The following is a 27,868-nucleotide window of genomic DNA, read 5'->3' on the forward strand; positions in this document are numbered from 1 at the left end:
CTTGCGGGGGCTGAGAATGTGCTGTATAAAACTGTTGTAATAAATTTGACTTTGACCTAAACATGTCCTCAGAATGTTTTAGAAAATAATAACTGCTTTACAAAAACAGCTGTGAACACGTGACATTTCTGGAATTTTTATTTCGAGAAGAGCGCACTGCTTTACCGGTAAGACAATTAGTTGATAGTCTTGTGCAATATGACCTAGAAAAAGACATCAGTGCAAAATATGGATGGGTTTCTTGATGAAACAACCTGTCAGGTTATTGTCTGTCTTTAAAGATCATCAATTTCACTCAATCAACGGAAGTCTGAGAAGTTGTCCAGATGTGTTGTTTGTATTTTGTTTGTGTTTTGTTTGCGTTGGGGGTCACTGCCCCAAGTGTTCAGATTACCACGGGGACCACTGAGGCCTTCACCCTCCACATCTTTTCTCTTCTCCTCTCTCAGCCCTGGTATTTTTCCAGCTTCTCGTGTTCCTTTTCCCTGATGTTACTATCACTTGGTGTAGCTACATTTATCACTACGGCCTTCTTCCTCTGCTTGTCCATGACTGCCATGGGCGGTTTGTTAGCTATCATGAATTTTTCCGTGTGTATTTCGAAATCCCACAGGATCTTTGATTGGTGATTCTCAACAACGCATGTCCCATTTTAACTTCGGGATTTCCGGGTCCCGAAGTTAAAAAGGGACATGCATCCTGTATACTATGTCAGCAAATTCTGACAACATTGTGTGTTTTTTCTTTTCCTTGGTTTTATTTTTAGAACCTCCTTTTTTTCCTTTGAAAAGAGTAATTGCACTATTCCCCCCCCCCCCCCCAAGTTTCTGTATTACCCGAGAGCTGACTAATGGTTGCATGCTAATCTTGCAAATGTGACAAAGGTATTAATCATATCTAAGTTCCCTAAAACAGCGGTTCCCAACCTTTTTTGCGCCACGGATCGGTTTATGTCCGACACTATTTTCACAGACCGGCCTTTAAGGTGTCGCGGATAAATACAACTAAACCAAGTACTAGTACCAAAAAAGACAATTTATTAATAACACACGGGAAAAGACCCAGGGAAACAGAGTTAACAATAAAAACGATTTAAAAAAATTACGCTAAAGAACATTAAAAGCCCTGAAAACCATAAATTTCACACCCGATCCTCAACTCTCGCGGCCCGGGGGTCGGGGACCCCTGCCCTAAAATGTCTTTTTGTGTTTAGGTTTACATCACATTTGATAAGCTTCCTTAAACTTTGAGGAATCACAATGAAATACTTCTTACTCCCTCTCACAAACACTAGAATTGTTGCCAGCTGATGAATGGGTGTCCAGTGGAAGGTGAACAGCTGAGCCAGTTCTAAGAAGAATCAGAATCAGAAAGGGTTTTATTGCCAAATGTTGAGCAGGTTTACAACATTAGGAAATTGCTGTGGTACTTAGTGCAAAGATACTGTCAGACAATGCTTAAATAAACACAAAAATTAAAATTAAAAGTGATAAGCAGGTAGATATATACATGAATGCAGGTGGTGATCAGTGCAAAAATAGAATGATGCAGTGAGCACAGTATAGGGTCATGTGTTTGTGGTGCGAACAGAAAGAAATGTATGTATATATATTTAGTTATGTTTATGTCATTTATGGATAGAGGCGAGCATCAAATAATGAACATATTATATTAACACTTATATTAACACTTAGTGCTAGAGTAGCGCTGGACTTCAACCCACCTTTAACTTTCTCTATACTGCAGACTGACAGCGTGGAAGAGTTCAGCCAATCACAGACCTTTTTCTGCTTCTTCTTCTCCATCTCCAAGTCCCACAAGGAGCTGTCCAGAAAACTTAGGCACCATAATAACTACAGTTTGACCAGCTTCAGTAGCAGTCACTGAGTGAAATGAAAAGTCAGAAAGCAGAAAGCGAGTCAGATGACCCTGTTTAGAGTGTTTTCTGTGAGATTATTTACTTCTTCATATCATTCAATGGACAACCAATAATTAACACAGTCATTAGACCACCTGGAATAAAAGGAAGAAAACACAAATAATTTAGAAGTATGCCATAAACCTATATTAGGCAAATAACTGAATTCTGAATTCACATTTTTATACCCATTTTTTTTTCTAAACACACTTGACCTCCCTGAGAAGTTAGAAGTAAATCAAGTATAACACTTAACCACTAAAACTGATTTTTCTTTTCAAGAAAGTAAATAACTGTAATTTGGCATTTGGATATTTTTTTTTCACATTCTGTCTCTCACAGTTGAAGTGTACCTCTGGTGCAAATTACTGACCTCTGTCATCATTTTAAGTGGGGGAACTTGCACAATCGGTGGCTGACTAAATACTTTCTTGTATGTAAATATGTAAGAAAAATAGTGTATGTTTCTGTTCCGTGTCCTGTGTACTGTTTGTTTGTATATGTGTCTTTTTGGCTGCTGTTACAACCAAATTTCCCTTTGTGGGAAATTTGGTTGTAACAGCAGCTTGAGGGATTTTTCAGAGGGATGTAATAAGTAATAAATGGAACTTATTTATAAAGAATGGGAAAGAAAGAGCAGGAAGTGGGTCAGATGATCCTGTTTAGAATAAAGTTGCGATTGCAACATAACCCTTAGTAATGCTGCAATAGACTTTGGCTGCTGGGGGTTTACTATGGTCCACTGAACATTTCCTCTTCTTTCACACATTATGTGTATATACACTACTCTGTATGGAATTATGAGTTATTATAGACCTTTAGCTCTCTTCCACCAACCCTTCCACATCATGTATTTGGCTTGTCTCTCTCCCCCAACTCCCACATAGTCCCAAACAGTAGATGGCTGCACCTAACCTGAGACTTGTCCTGTTGGAGATTTCTTCCAATTAAAAGGTTTTTCCCTTCTCACTGTCATCTGATTGTTAGGGTTTCTCCCTCTTATTGTAAGCTCTTTACCTTACAATATTTAGCCACTATTGTGATTTGGCTCTATATAAATAAAACTGAATTGAAATTGAATATAATGTATAGAATATAATATAAAGAATTATTATAAAAAATATATTTTTATATTTTATGCACAATTTTCCTATAATACACTTTTATTTTTACCAAGATTTTTTTTTGTGTGTGTTTGAAAATAGATCGTCTCTTCTTGAGTTTTAATAAATGTCACTGCACATCACTGCAACATGGTATTTCTTTACTTATTTATAAGTAAAAGATAAATAAAAGATTAATAAAGTATAAACAAAGTATAAACAAAAAATATTTTATTATTGTTGAATTATTCTTTTATCAATCTGGCTTAGACGTCAATTCAAATTATCAATAAGTACGTTTAAGTAAAGTCCTAATAATCCTAATTATTATTATTACTTGATTATTTTAGATGTACAGCGCTTTGGGCAACAACCCTTGTTTTAAATGTGTTATATGAATAAATTTAACTTTGCATTTGAAATATGACACTTACATCTGATGATGATGATGATGACACTTAGAGCAACACCCAAAAGGACGGCCCTCATTCTTATCTCCCTCTATAAAAACAGTGAGATGCCCTTGAACATTATATCTTCAAATCCTCAGATTTTCCTCAACATCTTTGCAGAGGTGAGTATATCATTTTGAGATAATATATGACACTTTAGATCACCAGATTACTAATTAAAAGTTTTAAAAGTTAACATTTAGTCATGTCCAGAAATGCTTATCACTGGGGATGAGGGTTATTTGTCTATTCAGCCAGTAAAATAAATTCAATGTGAAGAAAAGTTTACCGTCAACAATATTCAGAACAAAATTACAGACTCGTGTTTAGGTGTAAATGTTAATACTGAAACTATCGTTCACTCTCCTTGTGTTTTGCATTTCTTATTTTTTTTTGTTTTCACAATATTGTTGAATATATAATATTATTTATGTGCTGTGTGGATATCCTTTGAAAAAAATATGGCATAAATGGAGTTTAATGTAAATCATTTTTGTATTCAGTTACAAATAGAAGTGATACTTGAGGCATTGTAAAACTTTCAGTGTTCAGTGGATGAATTTAAACACAGGCACATTCAAATGTGTCTAACCTCACTTCCCTTGGACTTTCTCAGTAGGACATTTGCCATGGATACACAAATGAGCAAACTGGAAGAGGCAATGGAAGAAGTTCTTGGCATATTTAAACAGGAATGCACACGGAGCAAAACAATGATGAAAAAAGATCTGAAGAGAACCCTGAGAGCAGAGCTGGTTAATTGGCTGCAGGTACAACTCATTCTCTTTGTATATCCACCATAAATCCAAATCTAGTCATGATGTGAAAAATATACTTATCAGTCCTTGAGTCTTCATTGTTCCACCATTGTTTTTCAGAACTGCAAGGATAAGACAGAACGTGACAACATCTTGAAGGAGCTGGATGAAAACCCACACGACTGTGTGAACTTTGAGGAGTTTGTTTACTATGTGACTCGACTGATGATGTGCGGTCATTACTTCTTACAAAAATAGACTGTAACTCTCAGCTTGTTTCTAACACAGGAATTGGAATTGAAGATCTTAGCTTGACTGTGTTCAGTAGAAAATATCGTCCTCTCAACCCAGTTAATATCATTTTTTTGTCATTACAGCAACTCTTTCACCTTTGTACTGATTGATAACATAAATGTGAATTTATTAAAACTCTCAGAGTTTATATAGTTGTGTATTTAAATCTGGTCGGTGTGTCTTTTTTTTTTTTTTTTTAAATCATGTTGATGTAACGAGTCTCTGAAATGTTTTCTACTGTGTGTTTTTATAATAAATCAGTGCTGTTGCTGATCAAAAGAGGTGCTATGACACTGGATTAAGAAGAGGATTAGGGTAAAACCTCAAACAAATATTTAATAAATATTATAATATTGATAAAAGCTCTTCTAATGATCCTGAGACTGAAGGCTCAGTGGAACTTGGGCTTAAACTTGTTTCAAGTATATGCTCTGGCAATGCACTAATTGTTAATTTAAATGTAACTTTAAATTATTACAGTTTTTGTAGTTACCTTTAGGTTTTACCAAAACAGAAGTGTACTTGTAATGAATATGTTTATAATATATTTTGTTGCACTTAATAGAACTCTCTATACTTTCCATTTTATGAGCACAACCACATGCACTAAAAATGTCATTGCGGTCCAATTTAGCCCATAAGTAAAAGGGTATAAATAATGAATGAATTATATGTGGTTTGCCTCTCGATCTCATTGTGCTAAGCACAGATCATGGCTCTGTACGACTCCACCAATGGAGTTTCTACAAACAAAACTGATTTAGGAGCAATGCCAAGACCACATGTGAAACTTCAACACAAAATGAGAACCAAACTGGTCTCAGAGCAGCAGTCTTACATCGTAGAGGTTAAGAGCTATAGAAGAACAACATGTGGTTATGATTATGTGCTTTATTGGTCTCTTGGGGGGGCTGAGAATGTGCTGCATAAAAATGCTGTAATAAATTAGATTTTGAGCTGAAATATACATACACACAACATATAACTGTTGACATACTTTACAAAAACAGCTGGGTCTATGGGATTTTTATTTCGACAAGTGCACGCTGCTTTACCGTTAAGAGAATTAGTCGGATTGTCTCTTGCAATATGAACCAAAAAACGAGATCAGTGCAAAAAATTATGTGAAAAAATGATTTTGATGGAACGAATATAATTCTGTTATAACAAAAACAACAAAATAAAAAAACAAAATAAACCACATAGGTGATCATATTTGCCGTTTCACACACACCCTCACAAATTATAGCTTTAACTTCCATGACAGGTTTGGTGGGACAAAGCTTCTTAAAGTACTGAATGAAAATAACATATTTGATAATTAAGCATCCATCAAGACATATAAAAGCAGTGCTTTGATAGTTTGCGAGTCTGGAGCATTGATGTTTGTGTTGCAGTGCCAAGGAGGAAAAACCTCAACAACGACCTTGAATTGCATAAACCTCGAAAGTGTTATAGGGTTCATCGTTCTGCAGATTGTTCAGAAGAACAAGATTTTGTTCACCAAAACCTTCATGACAGTTTTCAGTCTTCCCAGGAGAATTCAAAACATAGGTCAAGTTGTGCAGTGCTCAAAGAAGCGGCAAAAAACTCAAGAGCTACATCTCAGACAGGTTTTAGGAGACATGCTTAATGTTCACGACAGCGCAATCAGAAAAAGACTGAACAATTATGGGTTGTTTGGTAGAGTTGCCAGAAAAAGACTGTTTCTCTCTGAAATATGGCAGCACAGTTTTGGTTTGCAAAGCTGCAACTTAGAACACCATAAGACCTCTGGAACAATGTCTTTTAGACAGACGAGACCAAAGTAGAGATGTTTGGCCAGTGCCATATTTGGAGAAAATCATTGCATATCAACGAAAACACCTCATACCTGCCCTCGTCTGCCACATAAAAACTATGCTTGCCCTCCTTCACAACATTAATTCCTGTCATGTGGGTTTTTTTTTCTATTTTTCTTGCTGTTTGGTGGCTCCATCACTTGTCTCTCTACTTGTTTTGAATATGAAATCTACAACAGAATGTTTTAAAAAAAAAAAAGATAAAAAAAAAATCAAATAGTTGCAATGGTGGTTAAGTAAAAGTTTAGACCTGAACCTAAATGAAATGCTGTGGCAGAACCTAGAATGAATAAACCTCAGTGAAACAAATAAATGTTGTAAAGAACAGCAGGACAAAATTCCTCTACAATGATGTTGGAGATGGATAAAGCCATACAGAAAACCAGTACTTCCAGTTATTGCTGCTAAAGGTGGTTATGCAAGTGGTTGAAGCTAACACTGTGTTTTGTTGGGCTGTGATTGTGTCAGACTATAGTTACACGATAAAACAATGTACTGACATTACAGAATGTGTATTTTGAAAAGAAAAACACAATCGGTATGAATGATATGTCTAGTATATAAGACTGAAGTGAAGTAAAAAAAAAAAAAAAAGTCTTAATGTGTAATTTTACAAAAGCTGTACAAAAAAACCAACCAAACAGCTTTAGGATAGCACATGTTATATCTGTGAGGTTTGAGCACTTTAGTCAGTAAGGCTGGAAAGGATAGTCATAGTAGGGTTTTTTGAAGCCAATCCTTAGGAGGATATCTCTGTGGCTTCAACACAGGGGAATCTGAGAGATTCCAGCTGTCACTTCCGGTGGACAGCTGGAATGCTGCACAATATTATAACAACATTGTGTTTCTGTTGGACAGAGTAGAGTTACACAACTACAGAAAATAAATGAGTTTGTTCTGGAAGAGAAGGGGAGAGACTTTTGGAGATAACACAGCACTAGGAACACAGAAAGAATTTACCCCTGTGACCCGATTGTATTGAAAGACCTCAGTAAATCTCCAGAGTGCATCACTTTGTCATGACACATAAAATGAAGACTGACACCAGAGTTCTGGAAACATGGGTTATAGTTTCAATTATTAAATACTCTAGTTAAAAAACATCAGCAGGGAAAAGTTCTGAATGCCTTTAAGAAGACGTGTGGAAAGATGATTGGACTACACCAGTGATGTCGCAATGAGCTTGACAGCATGGGAAAGTGGAAGTGATGTGGCATAAATAAGCCACCAACACATGGGAAGCAGACAGATGTGTGACTACAAATCTTCCTTATTGAACTTAAAGATAAGCTTTATATAAATAAAATTGTTTTGAAATCAAATATAATAAATAGGATATAATATAAAGTATTACAGTGAACGCAATGTAAACATGTGCAGCAGTAATAGCCATTCAACAATGATGGGAAACATTTTTCTTTTTTTAATTAGTTTTACTTTTGGTATTATATGCACAATTTTCCAATAATACAGTTTGGCATTGTATCAACATTGCTTTTTTAATTAGCACACTTAATGTACTTCTAATAAAGCAAACTAAAAAATGATTAGTGCTATTTTCAGTTGGGTACTTTCACTGTGACTCTGAGCTGTGGGTAGTGAAAGCAGCAGCAGGAATGTGCTTCTTCTCAAATGTCCTATTTGCTTTCTGCATTTCTGAACTGAGCTTAACTGCCAAGATTTCTTCTGCATGCTGTTTTCCAGGAGAGGGAAAAAATTGAATTCTTTCACCAGGTATCCAGTTGTCCTGTTTTGTAGTGTTGTGTGTTACTCCATCCTTGAGACAATAAAGAAACAGACTTCCAGTCGGTCCATGATGCTGTTACACGTGTGGGTTCTCATTTGCTAAAACACAGAATAAAGGCAAACTCTCCTGTCTAAACTTATACAGTTGCAGCTGTCACATACTATCTCACTTAAGGTGGCCCTATGGAAGAGAAGGCTCCCTTGTTCACCTAGTTTCAGTATACTGTATACACTTCTCTCTGTACCAACACCATATGCATTGGCTGACTTTGACAATATGTCCATATTTGAAAATCAGCAGATTTGCAGATGAGTCGACATTCTTATCTTCAGCTATGGTGGCCATGAGGACTGATCTGAAGGGCAGCTGGTCTCTCCCTTGTGAAGGACAGATCCACACAGGAAAAGCTTAGAAGCCAGTTGAAGTGGTTTGGGAGTCAGGCAAGGATGCCTCCTAGATTTTATTGGGATTACAATCATTTATACTTTAAACTGCATTGCAATACAAAATTACATTCACACTGTTGAATAGAGGGTATTTTTCCACTGAACAAGGTCAAGCTAAGATCTTCCCCATTTTCAGTTTCTGTTCTCCCCTGATGTACCAGACTGTCTCTTAGCTTTGACCTAGATCAAGCTTACACAAGCATAATCAGAGATTTCAGTTACCTATTCCAGTATGCAGGATATAACAACCAGTGATGGGAAAAATGGCGTTACTTTTTTCAGTAACTAAAGAGTAATCCAACTAATTACTATATCGTAACAACGCCGTTACAGTTACTAACAAGAAAATGCGGTCCGTTACTATTTTTCAGCAAACAAACGGTTGAAGCTGTGTTCAGCTGGTTCAGCATCTTATATCAGTTGCACGGAAGTAGCTGTAAGTAATCTGGATGCTACAGCTTTAAGCAGCTGCGCACGCTCCTGCGGACGGTAATCACTGTCTAGCACAACACCTGGAGCTAAGGGGGCAAAACAATGGCATGAGTGCTGCTGTTTGACTGAGGAAGAATTAAGTAGTCGTGGTAAGCCAATCACACGGCCACTAAAAGACAAAACAACAAGGTGATATATACCAGTTTTTAAACTGTGTTGATAGGCCACGTAAAACCAGAGTCATGATAAACAATATATACGTGTGTTTTTTCCTCAATAGTTTCGTCACGTTTACTGTCTAAGGACAGCGCTAGCAAGCACGCTCTGCTTATGAGCAAAACAAAAAACAAAAAACAAAACAGGGGACGTTTTAGGAGTGACAGAGAGAGAGAGAGAGCAGAAAAAGAGAGAGAGAGGGAGTTTTGAGATGTGAGAGATTTGTGACGTTTAGCGTGTTTGGGGTGTGTAGTTAATGTGTTGTCTTGTGTAGTTAGTGTGTAGTGTTGTGGATAGTTTTGTGTTGTGTGTCAGAACAATGAGGAGACTGCTGTCTCCAGGTAGAAACAGGAGTGATACACCTGCTGCTGTCAGACCTGCAGGTATCAGGCTGATGTTCTCCTTTATAGTGGACAGAAATATTTGGAGTGGCACAAATAATTTGTGTGGCATCTTATTGAATGCAGAACAGCTGATTGTTCTGTAAATAGTTTGAAGTGGTTATAAAAAAAAAAGGGTAAAATGTAAATGGCTGCAAATAACTTTGTTGTTTGTAAAACTTGTGCATATGATTTTAAAATTGACAATTTATATTTGCATTTAAAGTTATGAAATATGATTCATTAAACATGTTTGTGGTTGTTACAGTAAAAAATATAACTTTTTCTACTGTGATTTTATGTTTTTTGTCTGATTTTAGATCAATTGTGTTAATACAGTATGTAAAAAATGAAAACATGATTGTAAATTCAGACACGTGAGGTTGTGCTGAAAAGGACGATACCAAACAAGGCAAAGTAAATCGTTTTTAAAGGTAAAATGTGGAGGGAAAATCAAAAGTAGTTAAAAATGGCCAATTATACCCTGGACCCCAGAGGGTGAACGTTTTTTTAAAGTAATGCAATAGTTACTTTTCAAGTAATTAATTACTTTTAGAATATTGTAACTCAGTTACTAACTCTTTTACTTACTTTACTTTTTTGAAGAAGTAACTAGTAACTATAATTAATTACTTTTTCAAAGTAACTTGCCCAACACTGGTAACAACATAGTGTTTTGTTTCTTTCCATGAACAGGTCCTGACGAGTGAATAGTTTTTCAAGTGAATACGGTCAAATTAAACTAATTTGTTCCGTCCTCATTTACAGTTGCTAAAAGGGGTTAAGGATTTGAAGTGCACCTTAAAATCCTTACATTAAAAAGTGCGTCTGAAAAATACGGTAATGGTTCCTTTAATGGTCTTAATGTGAAAAAGAATCACAAGTGGGTGAGGATGGCCAAATTAACAAAAGAAGGCCGGCATTGAAGGGAATAAGTGCACTTCACTGAAGATGCTCACGAAGGCCATCTTCAACCGTGACATTCAGGTAAGACGGAGTTCTCTGTTTGGTTGAGTAGAAAGTGGAAGATATGTACAGTTAGTGGAGCTAGTTTATTAGAAGTGGATCCTAAAATTAAAAGAAAGGCACTTGATTTTTTTCATTCGTCCTTCAGTTTTACTCAACATCGTGAACATTTAAGATTTTTCATTTTTTGCTCAGTCACATTTTCATTTTATAAATGTGAACGACGTAATGTTTAACATGTTCTCTCCTGTGTCCTCAGACTGGGAACAAAGGCCACTCCTCTGTGGAGGATGCTAGAGCCGCTATGGAGCTTTACAAAGTGGTAGAACATGAGTGGGAGACGCAACTTGCTGCCAACTCAATGGCCAGTGTGGAAATTTCTTCATTTTCTGAAATGATCACTTTAGTAATAGTAATATTACTTTTTTGTCACTTAGTTACATACATATAGGATAACATCACATATGTTTCGTGCTTTGTTCCACACACACAGTTAAGCCATTGTAAGTTGAAGACAATCAGGGGACGATTAAGAGAGAGACCCCTCTCTGACATGCGCACATTTTGTATGGCAGCTAGACCACTTCTCTAGTAAGCCAGTTCCTGACACCTAAGTGCATTCGATCCTCATTACCCTAGTAAATATAGCAGCAACAGTTCTAAGTTCCTTTGACATTTCTACTAAATTCTGACACATTACCTGAAACCCTAAAAATAGGATTTTGGAGACATTCCACTTCATTAAGGAATTTTATTGGGCTTAGAACATGCTTTGAGGACCCAGAGAATGAACTTCTTCTTAAAGAGCTAAATGTGATTGATAAAGCAGCACAAAGGAGTGTGTGTGATATTTGGTGATGCATGTGTAACTCCATCCCTAACAATACTGCTGAAAATGGTTCTTTTACAGAAACAGTCACTAAATTACAAACATTGCCTGATGCATTTAATGATGAAGTTTGAGAAACATGTCTCAGACCAAATGGCTTCCTTATCTTAACAACAGTTTCTCATAAATGAACAACTTAATTTAACTAAAGTGATAAAGCTGAACAACTAATGCTATTTCATATTTCCATGTGTAATCTGATATTTTTGGAATTTTTGTATCATTACTGCTATTTTGCATACAAATTTTAGACTATAAGAACGATTATAAATGACCAAAGGGTCATAGTGAGAGTGGGATGAACATTAAGTGTAAAATTGTATCTGATACTGTAGAATGATGCACATCGCGAAACTTCTCTGAGTATGCAATGTTGTTGATATTGTATGATGTTAGACTAGAAATTACCTTTGTATCATTTAGTGTGATTGATCAAAAGGTTGGAAATGTAATGGAAAATTTGTTATTCTCATTCAAATTGCTTAAATGCTTGTGTTCATGCTCAGGTGTGGCATTGTAATGTAAACTTCCACTGAACAGTCTAGAACTACATGAACTTATTTCAGCCTCAATAGTTGAAGACAACAACTCCCTTTGCAGGTGCTGATAACGCCAAGGGCGCGAGTAGAGTATCAGCGCTACGATTAAGACATGGGAGAATCTGACAGATTAGACCTGCTTATTCCATTAAATTAATGGTTATATTTGTGTAAGACAGTTTCAAACTTTCAGCACTGAGCAAAAGTAAAGAATACATATAGAATTAATAAATATAAATTAAATTATAATTTAGTGCAAATCTAATGTAAAGTTAAGTACGAACAGTAAGAACAGGTATTGCAGGTATTTTTTTTTTGTATATTAACTTCTACAGAAAAACAAAATTGTTTTAAAATTGCTTGCAGGAGGGAAAAAATCAACAAAGCTGTTCCAAAAAATATCTATATTTCTTAGACGTTCAGTGGCCAGAATTGGCCTGGTAAAGACTTGATCAAGCCCACTGGAAATATTAAGGAGGACATAAACTTTGAAGTTTTTACTGTATTTTCACAAGCTTTACAACATAACTCATAAAGCCCTCTCCCATTCCTACTAATACACCAAAGTAATTACATAATAAATAAATAATAAATATGAGAAAAATTTCTATTTTTTCACTGTCTACTATAGAAAAACCCAACATTTCTTAGCATTGAGCTATTACAACTTTTTCTGTAATTTTAAAGACTTTACAAACGTGACAGATTTGTTTTTGATTTATAGGCGCATTTCTTTTGTCATGTAGAAAAACTGAGATATACTGCTGAAATTGCTCTTTTTTAATATTACAATTTTTGCAGGGATTAAATGCATTATGTTTAACTTCTTTATACTTAAAGCAAGAAGAGTTTCTTTGGTTCGGCCTAATTCAGATCAAAGTGGGCTGTATGTTGCCCACAATGTAAAATCAGTTTAGTGTCCCTGCTTTATATGGTTGTAAAAATGTTTAGGTCATGTTACTATTTGGTCACCAAGATCAAAGTGATCTTCCAAGAATGGTGACTCTATTTTTGAGATGGTAAGAGGTGATTTTGCAACTTGTTGATCTTTTATCCTGAACATAACCTGCTCTAAAGCAGCTTATTGGCACAATTTCTAGGATTTAACATTTCTTGGTGATGACGATGCCCACATCTATCCTTAATCCCTCCCCATGACCCTGGATTAGATAAGCACAAGAAGATGGATGGATATATTGTTTACACACAGTAAAATATGATGTTCCCTTTCTCCTTTACTAAAAATGGCGCAAGAAATAAAATAAATAAAAACAAACCACAAACACAATGTCTGTCTATACAGAGAAAATTGATACCTAACACATGCATGTCTCTAAGCTGTCATAGAGGCTTTAAGTGATAAACAGTGGTACATGTATGTGTCAGGATCATGATGTTCAGATGGATTAAAAGCTTAAAACCTTTCTTAATATTTAATATTTAAAATTCCTAAAAACAAAGAGCGGTTAAGTGGGAATTCTCCTTTTGTTGTCATTGTCCAAAACGCTTCAGAGCCACCAGCACAAAGTTTCTTGGAGAGAAGTTTGGGTTGAAGAGAGGAACAAGCTGACTGTTCACACCTGTAGAGAGACAGTAGAGGTTTGAGATAAATGGCTACACCACGCAAACATAATATTTAAGTCATGTGACAGCATCAACTGTCCAACCATTCTCTTGGAGGTAGATCATCCTATCCAGCAGCACCATTGTCTCCACCACAGGGGCCAGCAGCAGGGACAAGCTGAAGTACACCACCACCCTGCCCTGTTCCTTCAACATGGCCTCCACTCGCCCCAGGTCCAGGGGCAACTCAGGAGGCAGTCCGACCCGAGCCAGACCCAAACGAGCATATCTGGGAGGGATAACAAATGTAGACAAAACAGGACAGGATACTTAAGTCAGAAACTAAAATGATTCTTACAGAACGCAAATTATACATGCAGAAATGACACCAAATCTCTGCCTGTCTTTGTCCAGTACTCCTCCAGGGGCAGAGCAACCAAACACATGTGCCTCTTAAGAGGTTTTTATCTATATCACATATTATGATATCATCCAGTTGCCTAGCAACTACTGAGCAAACAGGGCTAAATTACCAATTCATGGCCTGTATAACACCTTCATGTCACTTTAATTTCACAATAACATATAATTCACATCCACAAAAGTTGAACTATGCAAGATATATATGTCGCCATCATGTTCTCTGGCAACCATCTAGTAGCAGGCTAAAATTTTCTAGCCTTCACGGCTTTACTTTTCTTTTTCTTAACTTTTATAATGTCTTCCTATGTTTTTATTTTTCTTGATTATCTTAATTGTACAGCACCTTGGTCAACAGTTGTTTTAAATGTGCAGTATAAATAAATTTTACTTTGCCTTTACAAACCAATATGAGCACAATGTATTACTTACATTTCATGACTATAACATCTTATTTATATCCACAAAAGTGGATTTACACTTCATATAGTAAAACATTATAATCATGTTGCCTAGCAACCACCTAGCATTGGGCAAAAATGACCACATTTTAGCATTTACGCACTGAAAGGCCAAACAATACTATAACATGGGCATGCACTGTTATTATGAATTTAGTGACCCTCCTCCTGTTGTACCAATTATTGCTGCATTTTCAGACAACTGACAAACCATATCAGCTGAAATGAAAGACCTGTGTAAATACCTGATGGATGCAATTTTTACTCACTCTATAAAAGGTAATAGGTGGGATTTCTTGATGGTCTGGATTCCTGCCCTGCGCAGATCTGGCCTTGTGTCTCTGATGAAGGTCTCAAGCATCGCTCTGTAACAGTGCGACCTGAGCAACTCGCTTTCTTCCCTGAGTCGCCGCACATAGTCCTCAACAGCATGACACGCCCCCTCTCGGGCCTTATAGGACAACTGATGTCCCGACAGCCCTGACACCCAGGAGCTCATCGGGTAGCCAAACTCTGACTGAACTGACTCTTGATCCAGTGTTGGTGGAGCAGGCGGTATGACCAGTCCTGGAGGGGTGGGGTTTTCTTTGGTTGTGATTTTCATGTAACAGCATGCCACTGAGGTGATGCCGCGCACATGCGGGCATTTGACAAAATGGCGGAGGAGGGTCGCACTGAGGTCACCGCAGGCATGGAGACCAGTCAGGACAAAGTTTGGATAGCCTTGAAGGCTGTCTTCCTCAGAGTATACCCCCTCGTGACTGTCAGAGTGGATGCATGAGCAGCATTTTTCGTCAATGAATTCCACTCCGGACATCTTTTTTGACTTTTGTTGTTTTGACAGTTCAGACTCTTGAGAGTTAGAATCAGAACGAGCATAAGAAGTCTGAACTACATGGAGGCCTCCTTGTTGCACAGAGCCTCGCAGTTTCTTTTTGCTGGGTCCAGATGGAGTTGGGGGACCTTCACTGACATGATCTGCAGCTTTTAGCTGTCCGATGAAAGCCTCCCACGATGCCTTCGGGTTTACCCAACCGGCGATGTGGCGAGGAAAATTTTGTGCTGGAATGTGAGAGGAGCAGTTCTAGGAAGCAAAAGATGTTCATTAATATTTCTGTTGATATGCACTATAGTAGGAGGTAAAATGTCTATACAATGGATTCATTAAATATAATCATAATTAAAACTGTCACTGATTGGTAAATCACTAAATCATCACTATGTTATTCCCCTAGGCTTTAAAGAGCGTTTACGCAAATCTGAGGTCAACATTTCAAACTTAAAGCTTGATCATTAACTGTGTTTTTATCCAGTCTTACTTTTCAGTGAAAAAGCATCCAGAAACCACTACTGTTTGAGACTAGCTAGTGAAGAGGGTATCTAACAGGTAAAGAAGCTCATATTTTTCCAAGAGTTGATAGAGAGGAAACTACAACTTTAAAGAGTGAATAACTGTGCTTACATTTATCAGGTAGAAATAAACAAATTCCAGGTGAATGGCAATGTTGCCCTGCGTCTGCTAAAGGTGGAAAAGCCCACCGTTTGCTAAGAGGGTCAACAAATTATCCAGAAGGGTGATATGCCAGTGTTTACACTTTGTATTTGCTGCCCCCAAGTGGCAAAAATGGAAGTGTCAGGCTTAATCTTGCCTTTGAACAGACATCACGGAGGATGCCGACTTTAACTCACAGTGCTTTGTCAACTCAACACAGTTCAGTTCTTATTTATAGGTTTGGACTTTTTGGACCCAGAATGCTCTTCTTGACAACAAGCTTTTTATAAAGAGGAAAAACATGGAAAAACTATGTTTGAAAATAGTAAATAATAATTAATAAGGAAGAGTCAATGGTAGAGCATTACACAAAATACTTAAGTATTCTATTAACCTTACAGGACATTTAGAGTTCTCTGAGATCCAAACTTTATTTAGAAACTTATAGGTGTGCAATAATATTAGAAAATCACTAACCTTTTTCTGCTTCTCCTTCTCCAAGGCCCACACCAACTGTCCATCAAACTTGGATGCCATAGTAACCAGGGTTGGATCAGCTTCAATAGCAGTCACAGAAAGTCCAAGTCCAAAGGACAGGAAACGAGTCAGGTGACCCTGGTTAGGCAAAAATGGAACTCAGGGTTTACTGTGGCAAGATTTACTGCTTTATTTTTGATTTCAACTCTTAAAAATTTGCATGAAAATTGATTTTATAGACTTTTACTACAGAAGCATGAAATCTAATTCCATTCCCATTAACATTAAAGTGCTACCTTAAAAAATGTATTGATGTGCTTATGGGTTAAAATCATGCGACTATGAGTGATACCTGCCCAGAGCCCACATCGACCACTCTGTTGCAATCAGTCTGCTCACAAAGTTGCTTAACCAGCTGCAAATATAAAAATATATATTAAAAACATTCTAAGCAGAAAAGCCAAGACGTGCTAAAGCAGCCACCTGTAAGCATACATACTGTGCCGAGCTTGCGAATCTCATGCTGTTTCTTGGGTTTAACATGCTTCCTGAAAATGTGACCCAGGAGGGAGCTCTGACTGTGATTTTCCAGGAACTCCTTTGGCTTCACTGACCCACCTACTCTGCATCCCTCACTCCTGCTCTCCCTAGGAAATGCCAGGGCATGGGCTGTGGCACGGAAAGCCAAGAGAGTCAGAGGCCACACTGAAGGATATCTGTAATGAGAAAGTTTTTAGGCAATTAATTACCTAATAAGGGGATGTTTTTATTGATATGATATTATATGAAGAGCACAGGATGTCTAATTTATGCTTACTTTGCCTAAATAAACAAATGAATGTATGAATTAATTCAATTTTGTAAAACAAGGCAACCAAACCTTCTGGGCTTTGCTAAAATCAACTTTGCTTTTGATTCTTTAGTTTTTTTGAGTTTGATTTGGATATTTGCAACCTTGCTTTAAGGATATATAAAGGGCCTAATAACAATCCAGTAGTACCTCCTGTCTTCATGAGTGGCATCCAGCAATAGGTCTGCAATCTGTGGATATGACAGGTCCTGCAACACAGGCTGCCAGCTGCTGGGTAATGTGTGCCACAGATCTTCTGTGAAAAATTCCTGTAGAAGGGATAACAAACTGATAAGAATCCAGCTGTTGCACTGTGTAAATAAGGCTTGATTACAATTCATATACCATACTTTACAGTCATGTGAAAAACTAAGTAAACCCTTACTACGTCCACAGAAATTAGAAGGGTACACAACAGCCACTCAGTGCTAATTAAATGCACTTGATTAACTGATCATCAGCAAGCATGACCACCCTTAATAAAGCAGAGGTTTTGGCAATTTGCTCGTCTGGAGCATTTAGGTGTAATCTACATTCTTTCGAGGAGTGGACGTTCCAGCAAATTCACTTTGAGGTCGGTGCTTAGAGAAACTCCCAAGAAAACCCAAGAGCTACATCTTAGAGTGAGACTACGGGTCTCAGTTAAGATGTTAAATGTTAAAGCTCATGTCAGTATGACAAGAAAAAGACTGAACAAGTATTAACTTGTTTGAAAACAAGTAATTTTTTCACTTGTTTTGAAAATTAACAACTTAATTTTGCAGAATTTGATCTCTACAAAACTGGATCTCTACAAAATTCCTCAATGTCCTTTGGACATATGAATGAAACCAAAGTGGAGATAGCTGGCCCTAATGAACAGCACCACATTAGATTATCAGCACAACACACATCATACCAACTACTAAGCACCGTGCTGGAGGGATGATGATTTGGACTTGTTTTGCTGTCACAGGATCTGGGCAGTCATTAATCGAATATGAACTCTGTATACCAAAGTATTCTACAGCCAACTATCAGATCATCTGTCTGACGGCTGAAGCCTGGGTTAAACTAGGTTATGCGAGGGACTGATGATCTCAAGCCCTCAGCAAATCTACAATAGAATGGCAGAAAAAGAAAAGGATCAATGTGTTCCAATGGTCCAGTCAAAGTCCAGACCTCAACCTGAATGAAATGCTGTGATAGAGCCTTAAGAGAGTTTTGCATAAAGAAATTCTTGCAAACCCCAGTTTCACTGATCTACTTGTCTCGCAAAGGTAAACAATCACTCGTCACTAGCTGGCACTATTGGCTTTGACATATACAAAACAAGTAAATAAATGTGCACAATAACATTTAGTTTTAGAGACCTGGTTATTTACTTATTCCAAACGCAACAAAAAACAAAACCACTGGGCAAGCTGCATACTTCAGAAATATCTATCGATACGCACAATTATGTAGGAGTCGGAGAGGTGGCTGTACTGAGACAGAAAGGTGGCCAGTTGCTTGGCTAGTTCCCTCTGCTGCTCCGCTGTGAAACGTGTTGTAAACATCTCGACATCCTGAAGGTAATGCTAACAAGTTAGCTCGTTAACGTCGTTTTATTTTATTTTTCTAGTTAAGACCGAGTGTGTCTGAAATACCAAAACTATTACAACCATCTCTATAAAATACAATTTTAACGTTAAAAGTATTTCCTTTAAATGTCTGAACTGATAATTGCTTTTAGCCACTAGCTTGTTTCCGTCGCTACCTACAACTTTCACGTTTTTCAATAGAATCGTGATGCATTTAGGTACTCGCCGTAATTTTAGACACAAGTGCACAAATTTTTTTTAAAATTAGAATCTTAATTTTAAACTTTAGAAAACAGTCTTCTACTTGGTTCCTTATATGCATCTGATATGTGGTTTTATTAATAACTTATAATAAATCACTCCCTACTGTGAGCAAATAGTACATTATTTAGGAATTAGTGGAAAGGATACTACAAAAGACGTTTAAAGAGTTTTAGTTTAGTATATTACTCAAAGTTATTGTGCATGTCAGTTTTAAAATATTTTATGATTTCAAAGAAATATAATAGAGAGGCTTTGAGATACCAGAGATAAAAGTATTCAAACCAATCTGGAATTTTCAAGATGAACAAAGGGTATCCAAAGGCAACATGCCCCGGATGTAGATCATCTGTTCTGGGCAGGAGGATTCGTTCGGTTCACGTGTAGCAGGTCTGGTTTTATGTTTCTAAAAGTTAATTTTAGACATTTCCTTTGAGGGTATATATCGCTATCGACCGACCAAATGTTCACAAGCAGAAAGAGAAACTGTCCATTGAGAGAGACTGTCAATAAACAGTGTTTGGTGTCCAACGTTAGCGTTAGCGGGCTAACCTTAGCAGTTATTAGCTAATGTTAGTATTAGAAGATATAGCAGTATTAGCAGTAGTGGCATCCACCAAGTGCAGCTGATGAGGTTTCCTGATGCCTGCTCAGTCATCCAGGTAAGGAAATCAGGTTTCCTTACCTTCAGGTTTCCCCAACTTTATAAACAATACGGTTTGTAAAGTTTGAATCTGCGACACGATGGGACAGTTACTGTGCCTGCTCATTTACCAGTTGCTTATAAATCCCGTATAAAGTTAGCTTTAAGATTTTATATTTCCAGAATCCCTCAGGTTGCCATGTTAAGTTGGGAAAAGTGTTGACCCTTCCATCCACGACCACAAACTATCAGGTCGCAAAAAGTAAACAATTAAAACAGAAAACATCTATTGTGAAAGGATGGAACAGTACCAATGTTTACATTGTCAATCTGGCAACTTCAATGTTTTCTAGTTTCCCGGACAAGTCCAGATTGATGTTACGTCCCCAAATTGGTTAGATAATTAGATATATGGATACTTTATTCAATTTTACGAGCAAAATTATTGTGTTATAACAACAGGATAAAGAATAAAAATAGTACAGTCTACAGTTATAAGCAACATAGTTGAAGCCAAAATGCTACATGCTCATAGTGATGACTTTACAACTTGAGTGAAAAAAAGTGCACAAATTTTTATATATACTACAGGGATTAAAAACAGAGCATTTTAAGAAATGAAATGAGTTAAAAAGTAAAGATAAGACTTAGATTGTGCAAGAAATTAGTGAAAATTATATTAGTGAATGATATATACACTCCAAATCTAACAAACGACTGTATAACAGTAAAATACTGAGATATATCTGTAAAATGTTGTGCCTGAGAAGTGTGTTCACCTCACAGAAAGAAGAGTTATTGGACAGTTCCACAGAGAACAGTAACAATGATTTCCTGAAGTGTTCTTTGCCTAGAAAAGTATCTGAAAATTTGCAGGCATTTTCAGGCACTCGGTCTGATTGGTTATAATTCTGCAAATCCAGGCACAGTTTGATAATATTGTGTTTGCCTTGCAGGATGAGACTTCTAAACTGGACTAAACCCAACAAGGACCTGTTGAAGGATTACAAATAAGCAGATCTATGAGATTGTTTTGTGGGAATGTGTGTGTTTTGAAATTATTTAATTTGATGTAAACATGTCAGACATTTGGATTAATTTATCTCATGATGAAACTGCACCGAAAAAAGCTCTAGCAGGCAAGGTAAACAGGAAAAAAGAGTGGCTGCGTAGAAAGAGGCACAACCGTGGAGCAAAGGGGTACAGGGAAGGTAAACAAAAGAACAACCAGTATAGGCAAGACTTCAGACAGAGCCAAACACCACTTCAGAATGGTGCGTCCATTAAATGCCCACCAGCTTCCACTTCCACACAAAGCAAAAGTTTATCGTATCTGGCCAGTGCACACAGTAGTTCCATGCCTCCATGTGGTGAAAAACCAAAGGAGCCCCTGAAATCATCAGCCAGCAGCCCTGGTTCCTCAGTATCAAGCACCTGTAAGCCCATCACCATGTCATCAGGGAACCCTTCTAAGTATGTCGCTATTGACTGTGAGATGGTTGGCACAGGACCAAAGAGCCTCAGTGAGCTTGCACGCTGCAGTATAGTTTCCTATGAAGGAGATGTGATTTACGATAAGTTTATCAAGCCCTCTGCACGAGTCACAGACTATCGCACTCGATGGAGCGGCATCCGACGCCGTGACCTCGTCAATGCCATGCCATTCACCAAGGCCAGGATGGAGGTGAGAAAAGTGTACTTTTTTTTAAACGATTTAGCATGTTCTTTTACATTGTAAAATGCTTGTCATCAGAGGAGTTAAGAGAGAGAGATTTGGGCAAAAATATTGAATTTAAATGTAAAGGAGAACTCAACAACTGCAAAGATGCTGGAAGATATGTAAGTACCAGTGTTATTATAGCTAATATATAATTTATATAGTTATAGTTAATATAGTTATTAATTTGACAGCTAACCAGCACTAAAATATATTGTCAGATAAAACACATTTTAATCCGGATGAACGCACAACATGTGTGAGGTACCATACAAGTTGGAGCTAGTGTAAAGACACAGTAAATAACAGCAATTAAAGACAACTGCAGGAATAATTTATCATCCTAATCCATTTTTGTCCGTTTATCCTGTTCTGGGTTACAGTTGGTCTGGAGCCTGTTGTAGCTGTCTAGCTGCTATCACAGGGTTATCACAGGGTTTTAAAAGGGCTAACAACAAAGAGCCTGACAACCATTTACACACAAAATACAATCTCCAATTGACCTAACATGTATGCGTTTGGAGTATGGACCCACTAATGAAAATTAAAAATACAAAAATAAAATGAAATGATAATTAAGTTTCCTAACACTTATGGTAGTTAAATGTATTTGTTGTTAGTTTTATAAAAAGCTGTTGTTAAAAAGGGAGCACACTTATGGTCAGGTAAGGTATCCTTGAAAGGAACTTCACAGTTTCATGCAGACCGGTGCTAATATTAATTAATTTGTTTAGGTAAACCAACTGTTAATTTATATATGTTTTACTGTTTAAATTTATTTACTGGTTCCTTTTAATGGTCTTAATTTGAAAAAAGAATCACAACTGGGTTAAGATGTCCAAATTAACTTTAATTTAGACATCATTTCATTCCATTGTAGGATTTGATTTTTGCAGCGTCCATTACTCTGTATAAACCATATGAGTTTAGTAAATAAGATGTTTTTTTTTATCCGTTGGTACTACAGATACTGTCGCTGATTAAGGGTAAGGTGGTGGTTGGCCATGCCATCCACAATGACTTCAAGGTGATTGGTTACTGTCATCCCCCCGAGCTGACCAGGGACACTTCTCGAATTCCTCTCCTGAACCAGATGGCCGGCATTGAAGGGAATAAGTGCACTTCACTGAAGACGCTCACGAAGGCCATTTTCAACCGTGACATTCAGGTAAGACAGAGTTCTCTGTTTGGTTGAATACAAAATGGAAGATATGTACAGTTAGTGGAGCTAGTTTATTAGAAATTATAATAATTGACATTAATTACACACCAGGACACCAGTAATTTTTTTTATGTGAATCACTAACAACAGTGTTTTTCTCACAGAATTATATCGAATTCAACACAAATATTTACCATAGAAGATTTTTGGTTTTGAATTATTTTCTTCTTTTTTTTACCCTGGAATCCTCTTTCATGTAGTGGGCTGTTGTCAATGACAAATTTAAACTGAAACCTGGGTAGAAAACCAGTTTTTCAACTAAAAGGTTAATATCATGTAATGTCATCATGATTATATAAATGTGACCAACATAATGCTTAACATGTCCTCTCTTGTGTCCTCAGACTGGGAACAAAGGCCACTCCTCTGTGGAGGATGCTAGAGCCACTATGGAGCTTTACAAAGTGGTGGAACATGAGTGGGAGACGCAACTTGCTGCTAACTCAACGGCCATGTTGGGGTAAAACACTTGATATGGCGGGCATGCAGTTTGGACAGCGGAATTTAACTGTCCCATTGTTGTGTGAATAACCAAACCAGGAGAACTGCAATTGCTCATTCAACAAACCGGATAACCTTCTACCAGCTGCCTGAATTTAAATAAAACTGTACTGTTGTCAGTGGAGGGGAAGAATGTGAATATCTGTTGGAGCTGAAACTTCTTCTACATCAATTTAAGCTTGATTTGTACTACTTGATGAAATCTATGCCTTACCATTACATCTGTATCGTCCCAGAAGTGTATCTAGATTGGTCCATTTGATAGTAAAATATGTGAGTCACACAATGATATTGTTTCATTGAAACAATGTGTTGTATCTGGCTTTCTCAAAAAAGCTAACACAGTTGCCAGTTTTCAGCCAGTGTTTTTTTTTTTAAACCATGAAAGTCTGTATACAGACAGATATATTATCGACCTAAAGAAGCCTACATTGAAATATATGGTAGCACTGCAGCAGAAATATTGGTAGAAGTATAACTACCAAGGCTTTTAAATTAAGTTTAATCAGATGTAAGAAGTAATTCTGTACATGCTTGTAAATAATTGCACAAGTAAATTCCAGGAGGAGTCTGCTCACTGCTGGGACTTTCTAGAAGGACGTTGGTGTTGGTATAGAGGCAGGTGTTTTTGAAGACACTTCTCTTTTCTGTTTCAGTAAAGATGAGTGTTTTATATGTATTTGCTGCAAGTCCAACAAGATGAGCTCAGTGTCATCCTTAATGGAAGAGTAATGAAGACGCATTTGTCCAAACTCCAAAAGTAAACATGCAAAAGCTGCAATGGCCATTATGGTCCTGCAGAGATTCAGTGCAGGACTATAAATCAAGCTTTAATTGCAGTAGTTACATTTTGTGTCAGGGTTTTACACTGTGTTCAAATGGTGCTCATGCCACTTGGGGGCAGTCATGTCTTTGCTGGAACATTATTATGTGATGTAAACAGTTTCTAGCTTTTCACATGTTTTTTGTTTTTTTGTTGTTTTTTTACTAAATCAGCACTGGGCTGTAGTAGGACCGCATTTTATCAAGAGTCATGTAAACACTGCAAATAAATGGTCTTATATTCTTACCATGTGAACGCCAGTGAAAAAGAAAGTGAGCCCTGACTAAAAGAGCGTTAGTCAAACATCTAATTTTATTCAGGACCATAGAACAAAGACTTAACCCCTGAGTCATCTGTGTAGACTTTATTAATATGTTTTAAGGACCGAATTGTTAATATCACAGACATCTATAAAGCGTGCATTGTTAAATTTATTGGAGTTAGTTATCATTAAAAAACACAAAAATCAAGAATTGATCAACTTCATTCCCATTCCCCAAAATACTTCTGTTTAGACTTCAGGGTCCACACTGCTAGCCACTGGTTTGATCTTCCATTTCTCCTGTTACAGGAGTGGTCTGAGTGCCCAGTTAATCATCTTCCCTCTTTCAACTTCTTTTCCACCAAGTTCAAGAAACATAAGTGGTGACTTTCTGAATTTGTGCAATTTTCTATGCAATGTCTGTTGGAATATGTTATTCACTCTACTGTCATCCTGATTTTAAAATCTATAAATCATTACAGCAGTAATTTTGTGGCGTTACTGTAATTGGGTGTAAAGAAACCAACAAAACTGAGATAACGTTCAAATACTTATGTGCACAAAACACTGTTTAACTTTTCAGTTTGAAACACTCCTCGCTGTTTTTTCCACATTCGTTTTTTAATGTGGAAAAAAAACAAGCAACGGTGCCATCTGTGGCCATTTGAGGTAGTGAAAGATGTCTTTGTAGTGCCCGTTTGCATCAGTGTGTAGAAACTTCATAAGTGGCAGCACATAAAGAGCCCCAAATATGACCATGAAGCTAGTGAGTCTGTGAATGCAGATTTCCTGTCCCAGTGAATTCATGACCTATTTAAACTAAAGGTTAAAATTGCTTCCCAAAAAAGGTGCCTGGAAGTGTCTGTTGATGTCTGCACCTTTCTAAAATTCTTTTAGAAAGACTTTGATACTATCTCCTCATCTGAACAGCATAAATGAGCTCTATGGTAGTCTCTGATACACGACTGAGGAATAGGAAGTACATCAGTTTGAAAAACGGATGCCTCACAGGTCCTCTGTTGGCAGCTTCATTACCCTCTACAAAGCATTAGTCTCAAAATCAACAGTGAGCAGTCGACTCCGGGAAACTGGCCTTGTAGACAGAGTTGCAAAGAAAAAAAAAAAGACCTGTCTGGCCCTAGCCAATAGAGGGAATGGTTAAGATGGGCAAAAATGTGCAAACACTGGGCAAGGTAAATTCAAAAAGAAAATAAGATTTTGGGTTAACGGGTTCATTTATAAGACTAGATGCCATTTGTCAGGAAATACCTTTACATTTCCAGTTCCTTTTGGTGGGGAAATATAAAGGCAAAGTGAGAGATTTCTGCATGATCAAAGGCATCATGATAAGGAAAGTTTGACTATTTTTCAGTGTGGATGCTAGTTGATTGGAGCGGGTTTGTTTTTCCAATAGGACAATGACAAAGCTCCAAAGGATGCAAAAAGTATGTAAAGAAGCTGTGGGCTGGTACTCTGTTTGTATTGGAGTCAAGTCACTGGATTTCAACCCCATTAAGCACTTTTGGGAACCAGCCCACCATATACTGCATACATGTTCTGTCAATAGTGTCTACAGTATGTCTGTGAAGGTTCTCAGTCCAGGTCATCGTAGTCTAAGGAGCTTGAAAAGAAAAGCGTCTGGACTTCTAGTGTCTACGGCATAGTCATATATATGCATAACATTGTTTTCCACATATCCTGGCTTTTAATTTGAAAAAAACAAACAAACAAAAAAACTCATAAAATGAAAAGCAGAGCACAGCAATTCTAACTTATGTTGTTCCAGATTCCTTCAATAAATTACATGCTGAATGTCAAAGGTCTACAAGAGTATAATCGCTGCCAGTTGATGATTCTTTTACCAAAACAAAGATTGAAGAACAAAATTTAAAATAATTATTCTTTTTTGTATGTTCCAGTGCATTCTGGTACTTCCTGCAGATGCATAGAATTGATGTCTATATCTAAAACAGCAATCATTATGGCTCCAATGGCCTGATAGCTGAGTTCTGAGATTACTTATTGTTAGTGTTACTTTTCGTCTCAGATTTCACCCCTTTTTAAAAGTCTTTTGACAGAACAGACCTTGGTCAAATGTCAGATCTGACAAATGGCACAAAGCGTATGAATTCCCTGTTTTATTGAAGGCTAGCCTTTCCACAGAGCACATCAGCAGCTGCATCAACATATTTCTACTCCTCCAACTTTACACCACTTTGCTGGTGTAAGCATACGATTCTTCCACAGTCTCATACTGTTCCACTTTATGTCCCCTTTGGCAGCTGTTTGTCCTTAAAGGTGAACGTATCAGCATTTTTTTCCCCACTGTGAATTCAGCTGTAGTGAATTAATTATACAGAATGCCATCCTTCCTGAGAAAGCAACACCAGACACATCTGCTATAGCAGAGAAGCTCATTAAAATAGTAAGAACATACCAAACGTCACAGGTAATACTGCACACAAACACCAACAGTGATTCACCAACACTTTCTAGGTCTTTGTTAGAAAATCTCTACATACACCAAAACACCATGCTGTCACACCATGAGAGCTCAGCAGCACAGATTTATTGGATTCAGCACACATCCCCTCTGTTTTATACTGGTATTAATTGGGGTAATTTCTTAGCAACAGTGGGTCAGATCTGTTTAATGTGATTGTGGTAGCACAAGGGCACTCACAAGGAGCAGGAAGCCTTGAAGACTCATGTCCTAACTTGAAATTTTAATGTTATGTGTTTTTTTTAACAGGTTTTTAATCAAATTTATCTCGATAATTTTGCAGGGATGTAACACTGAAAAAACTTCATCCATGGCAGACGAGTTAACACCAAGCTATTCACGTCCTTCTTTGCTCTTCTTCTTTTCATAATCTGTTAACAGCTGTTTTGGCTTCTCAGCTGGCAAACTGAGCTCATAACTTTGTATCTGGAAAATTCTGGCAAAACAAGACAACTATTGCTGACCTAACTGCCAAATTTAATGTTATTCAATTCATGTGCAATGCTGGGAAATTTACATTTGAAAATGTAAGACTGTTAAAACTGGCAACTGGTAACACAACTATTTAAATCATGAAAGTAATATAACATAACATTTCTCTCCTCTATTTTCAACAAATATATTAAACTGAGACATAGATATCAGAAGGCCAGAACCAACCAAGAAACAATACTCCAAATATAATGAGTGTATATTAATACATGTTTTAGATACAGAGGCTAAGACACTTGCTACAACAAAAAAGCACATAAGTAACATTACAGAGTAGGATAACAGTGTTTAACCAGCAGAAGTTGTGAGAGGAAATCAATCAATGTCCCAAAAAGCAGGTGCCCCCCCCACAGACCACTGTAATTAAGTACACCAGTCAGCCAGAACATTAAAATAATTGACAAGTGGAATGAATATCGTTCATCTCATCTTGTTCTACTGGGAAACTTTGGGCCTTGGCTTTCATGTGGATGTAACTTTGACACTATCATCCATCTACTGTAAATATAGTTGCAGACCACGTACAGCCCCTTTGTTGCTGTGAAGCGACATGTGGTTTAATCCATTCTCTAGATTATCCCCTGCTGTTTATCCCCTCTTAATCTCTTTGCGTCTGGCCAATAATGTGAATACTTTGA

General features: G+C 37.2%; 2 protein-coding genes and 1 long non-coding RNA gene across 4 annotated transcripts; 2 read left to right on the top strand and 1 right to left on the bottom strand.

Moving 5' to 3' along the window:
• The first annotated feature begins 3,571 nt into the window (after nt 1–3,571).
• On the top strand, nt 3,572–4,602 carry LOC308405616. The gene is made up of 3 exons (XR_013973367.1): nt 3,572–3,595; nt 4,090–4,243; nt 4,352–4,602. It is a non-coding gene; the product is annotated as an uncharacterized lncRNA (long non-coding RNA).
• Nucleotides 4,603–10,024: 5,422 nt separating this feature from the next.
• Nucleotides 10,025–18,800, bottom strand: mettl25b (methyltransferase like 25B). Its single transcript, XM_080896044.1, has 8 exons — nt 18,681–18,800; nt 17,395–17,513; nt 16,894–17,110; nt 16,747–16,809; nt 16,395–16,532; nt 14,695–15,509; nt 13,649–13,833; nt 10,025–13,561 (listed from the first exon to the last, which is right to left on the bottom strand). The coding sequence occupies exons 1-8, from the start codon at nt 18,780–18,782 to the stop codon at nt 13,473–13,475; spliced, it is 1,728 nt and encodes a 575-aa protein (XP_080752170.1). The 5' UTR covers nt 18,783–18,800; the 3' UTR covers nt 10,025–13,472.
• A 587-nt stretch (nt 18,801–19,387) lies between these two features.
• Nucleotides 19,388–24,224, top strand: isg20l2 (interferon stimulated exonuclease gene 20-like 2). Of its 2 annotated transcripts, none has more exons than XM_080897632.1 (4): nt 19,388–19,457; nt 20,667–21,394; nt 22,395–22,595; nt 22,994–24,224. In XM_080897632.1, exons 2-4 carry the CDS (start codon nt 20,789–20,791, stop codon nt 23,111–23,113), a joined length of 927 nt encoding a protein of 308 aa, XP_080753758.1. In that variant the 5' UTR covers nt 19,388–19,457; nt 20,667–20,788; the 3' UTR covers nt 23,114–24,224. The 2 variants fall into 2 exon arrangements, with proteins under 2 accessions (XP_080753758.1, XP_080753759.1); XM_080897633.1 differs by having other exon boundaries at nt 19,414–19,729.
• The last annotated feature ends 3,644 nt before the right edge of the window (nt 24,225–27,868 follow it).

This window comes from Rhamphochromis sp. 'chilingali' (genome assembly GCF_963969265.1).
Source record: "Rhamphochromis sp. 'chilingali' genome assembly, chromosome: 11".
Classification (NCBI taxonomy): domain Eukaryota; kingdom Metazoa; phylum Chordata; class Actinopteri; order Cichliformes; family Cichlidae; genus Rhamphochromis; species Rhamphochromis sp. 'chilingali'.

Excerpts from the sequence above, each read along its gene's own strand:
- isg20l2 (XM_080897632.1), top strand. The coding sequence starts at position 20,789 with ATGTCAGACATTTGGATTAATTTATCTCATGATGAAACTGCACCGAAA. Across the intron at positions 21,395-22,394 it reads TCACCAAGGCCAGGATGGAG|ATACTGTCGCTGATTAAGGG; the intron begins GTGAGAAAAGTG and ends TTGGTACTACAG. Across the intron at positions 22,596-22,993 it reads TTTTCAACCGTGACATTCAG|ACTGGGAACAAAGGCCACTC; the intron begins GTAAGACAGAGT and ends TTGTGTCCTCAG.
- mettl25b (XM_080896044.1), bottom strand. The coding sequence starts at position 18,782 with ATGTTTACAACACGTTTCACAGCGGAGCAGCAGAGGGAACTAGCCAAG. Across the intron at positions 17,514-18,680 it reads TCTCCGACTCCTACATAATT|GAATTTTTCACAGAAGATCT; the intron begins GTGCGTATCGAT and ends TCCCTTCTACAG. Across the intron at positions 15,510-16,394 it reads AGAAGGAGAAGCAGAAAAAG|AACTGCTCCTCTCACATTCC; the intron begins GTTAGTGATTTT and ends TTTGCTTCCTAG.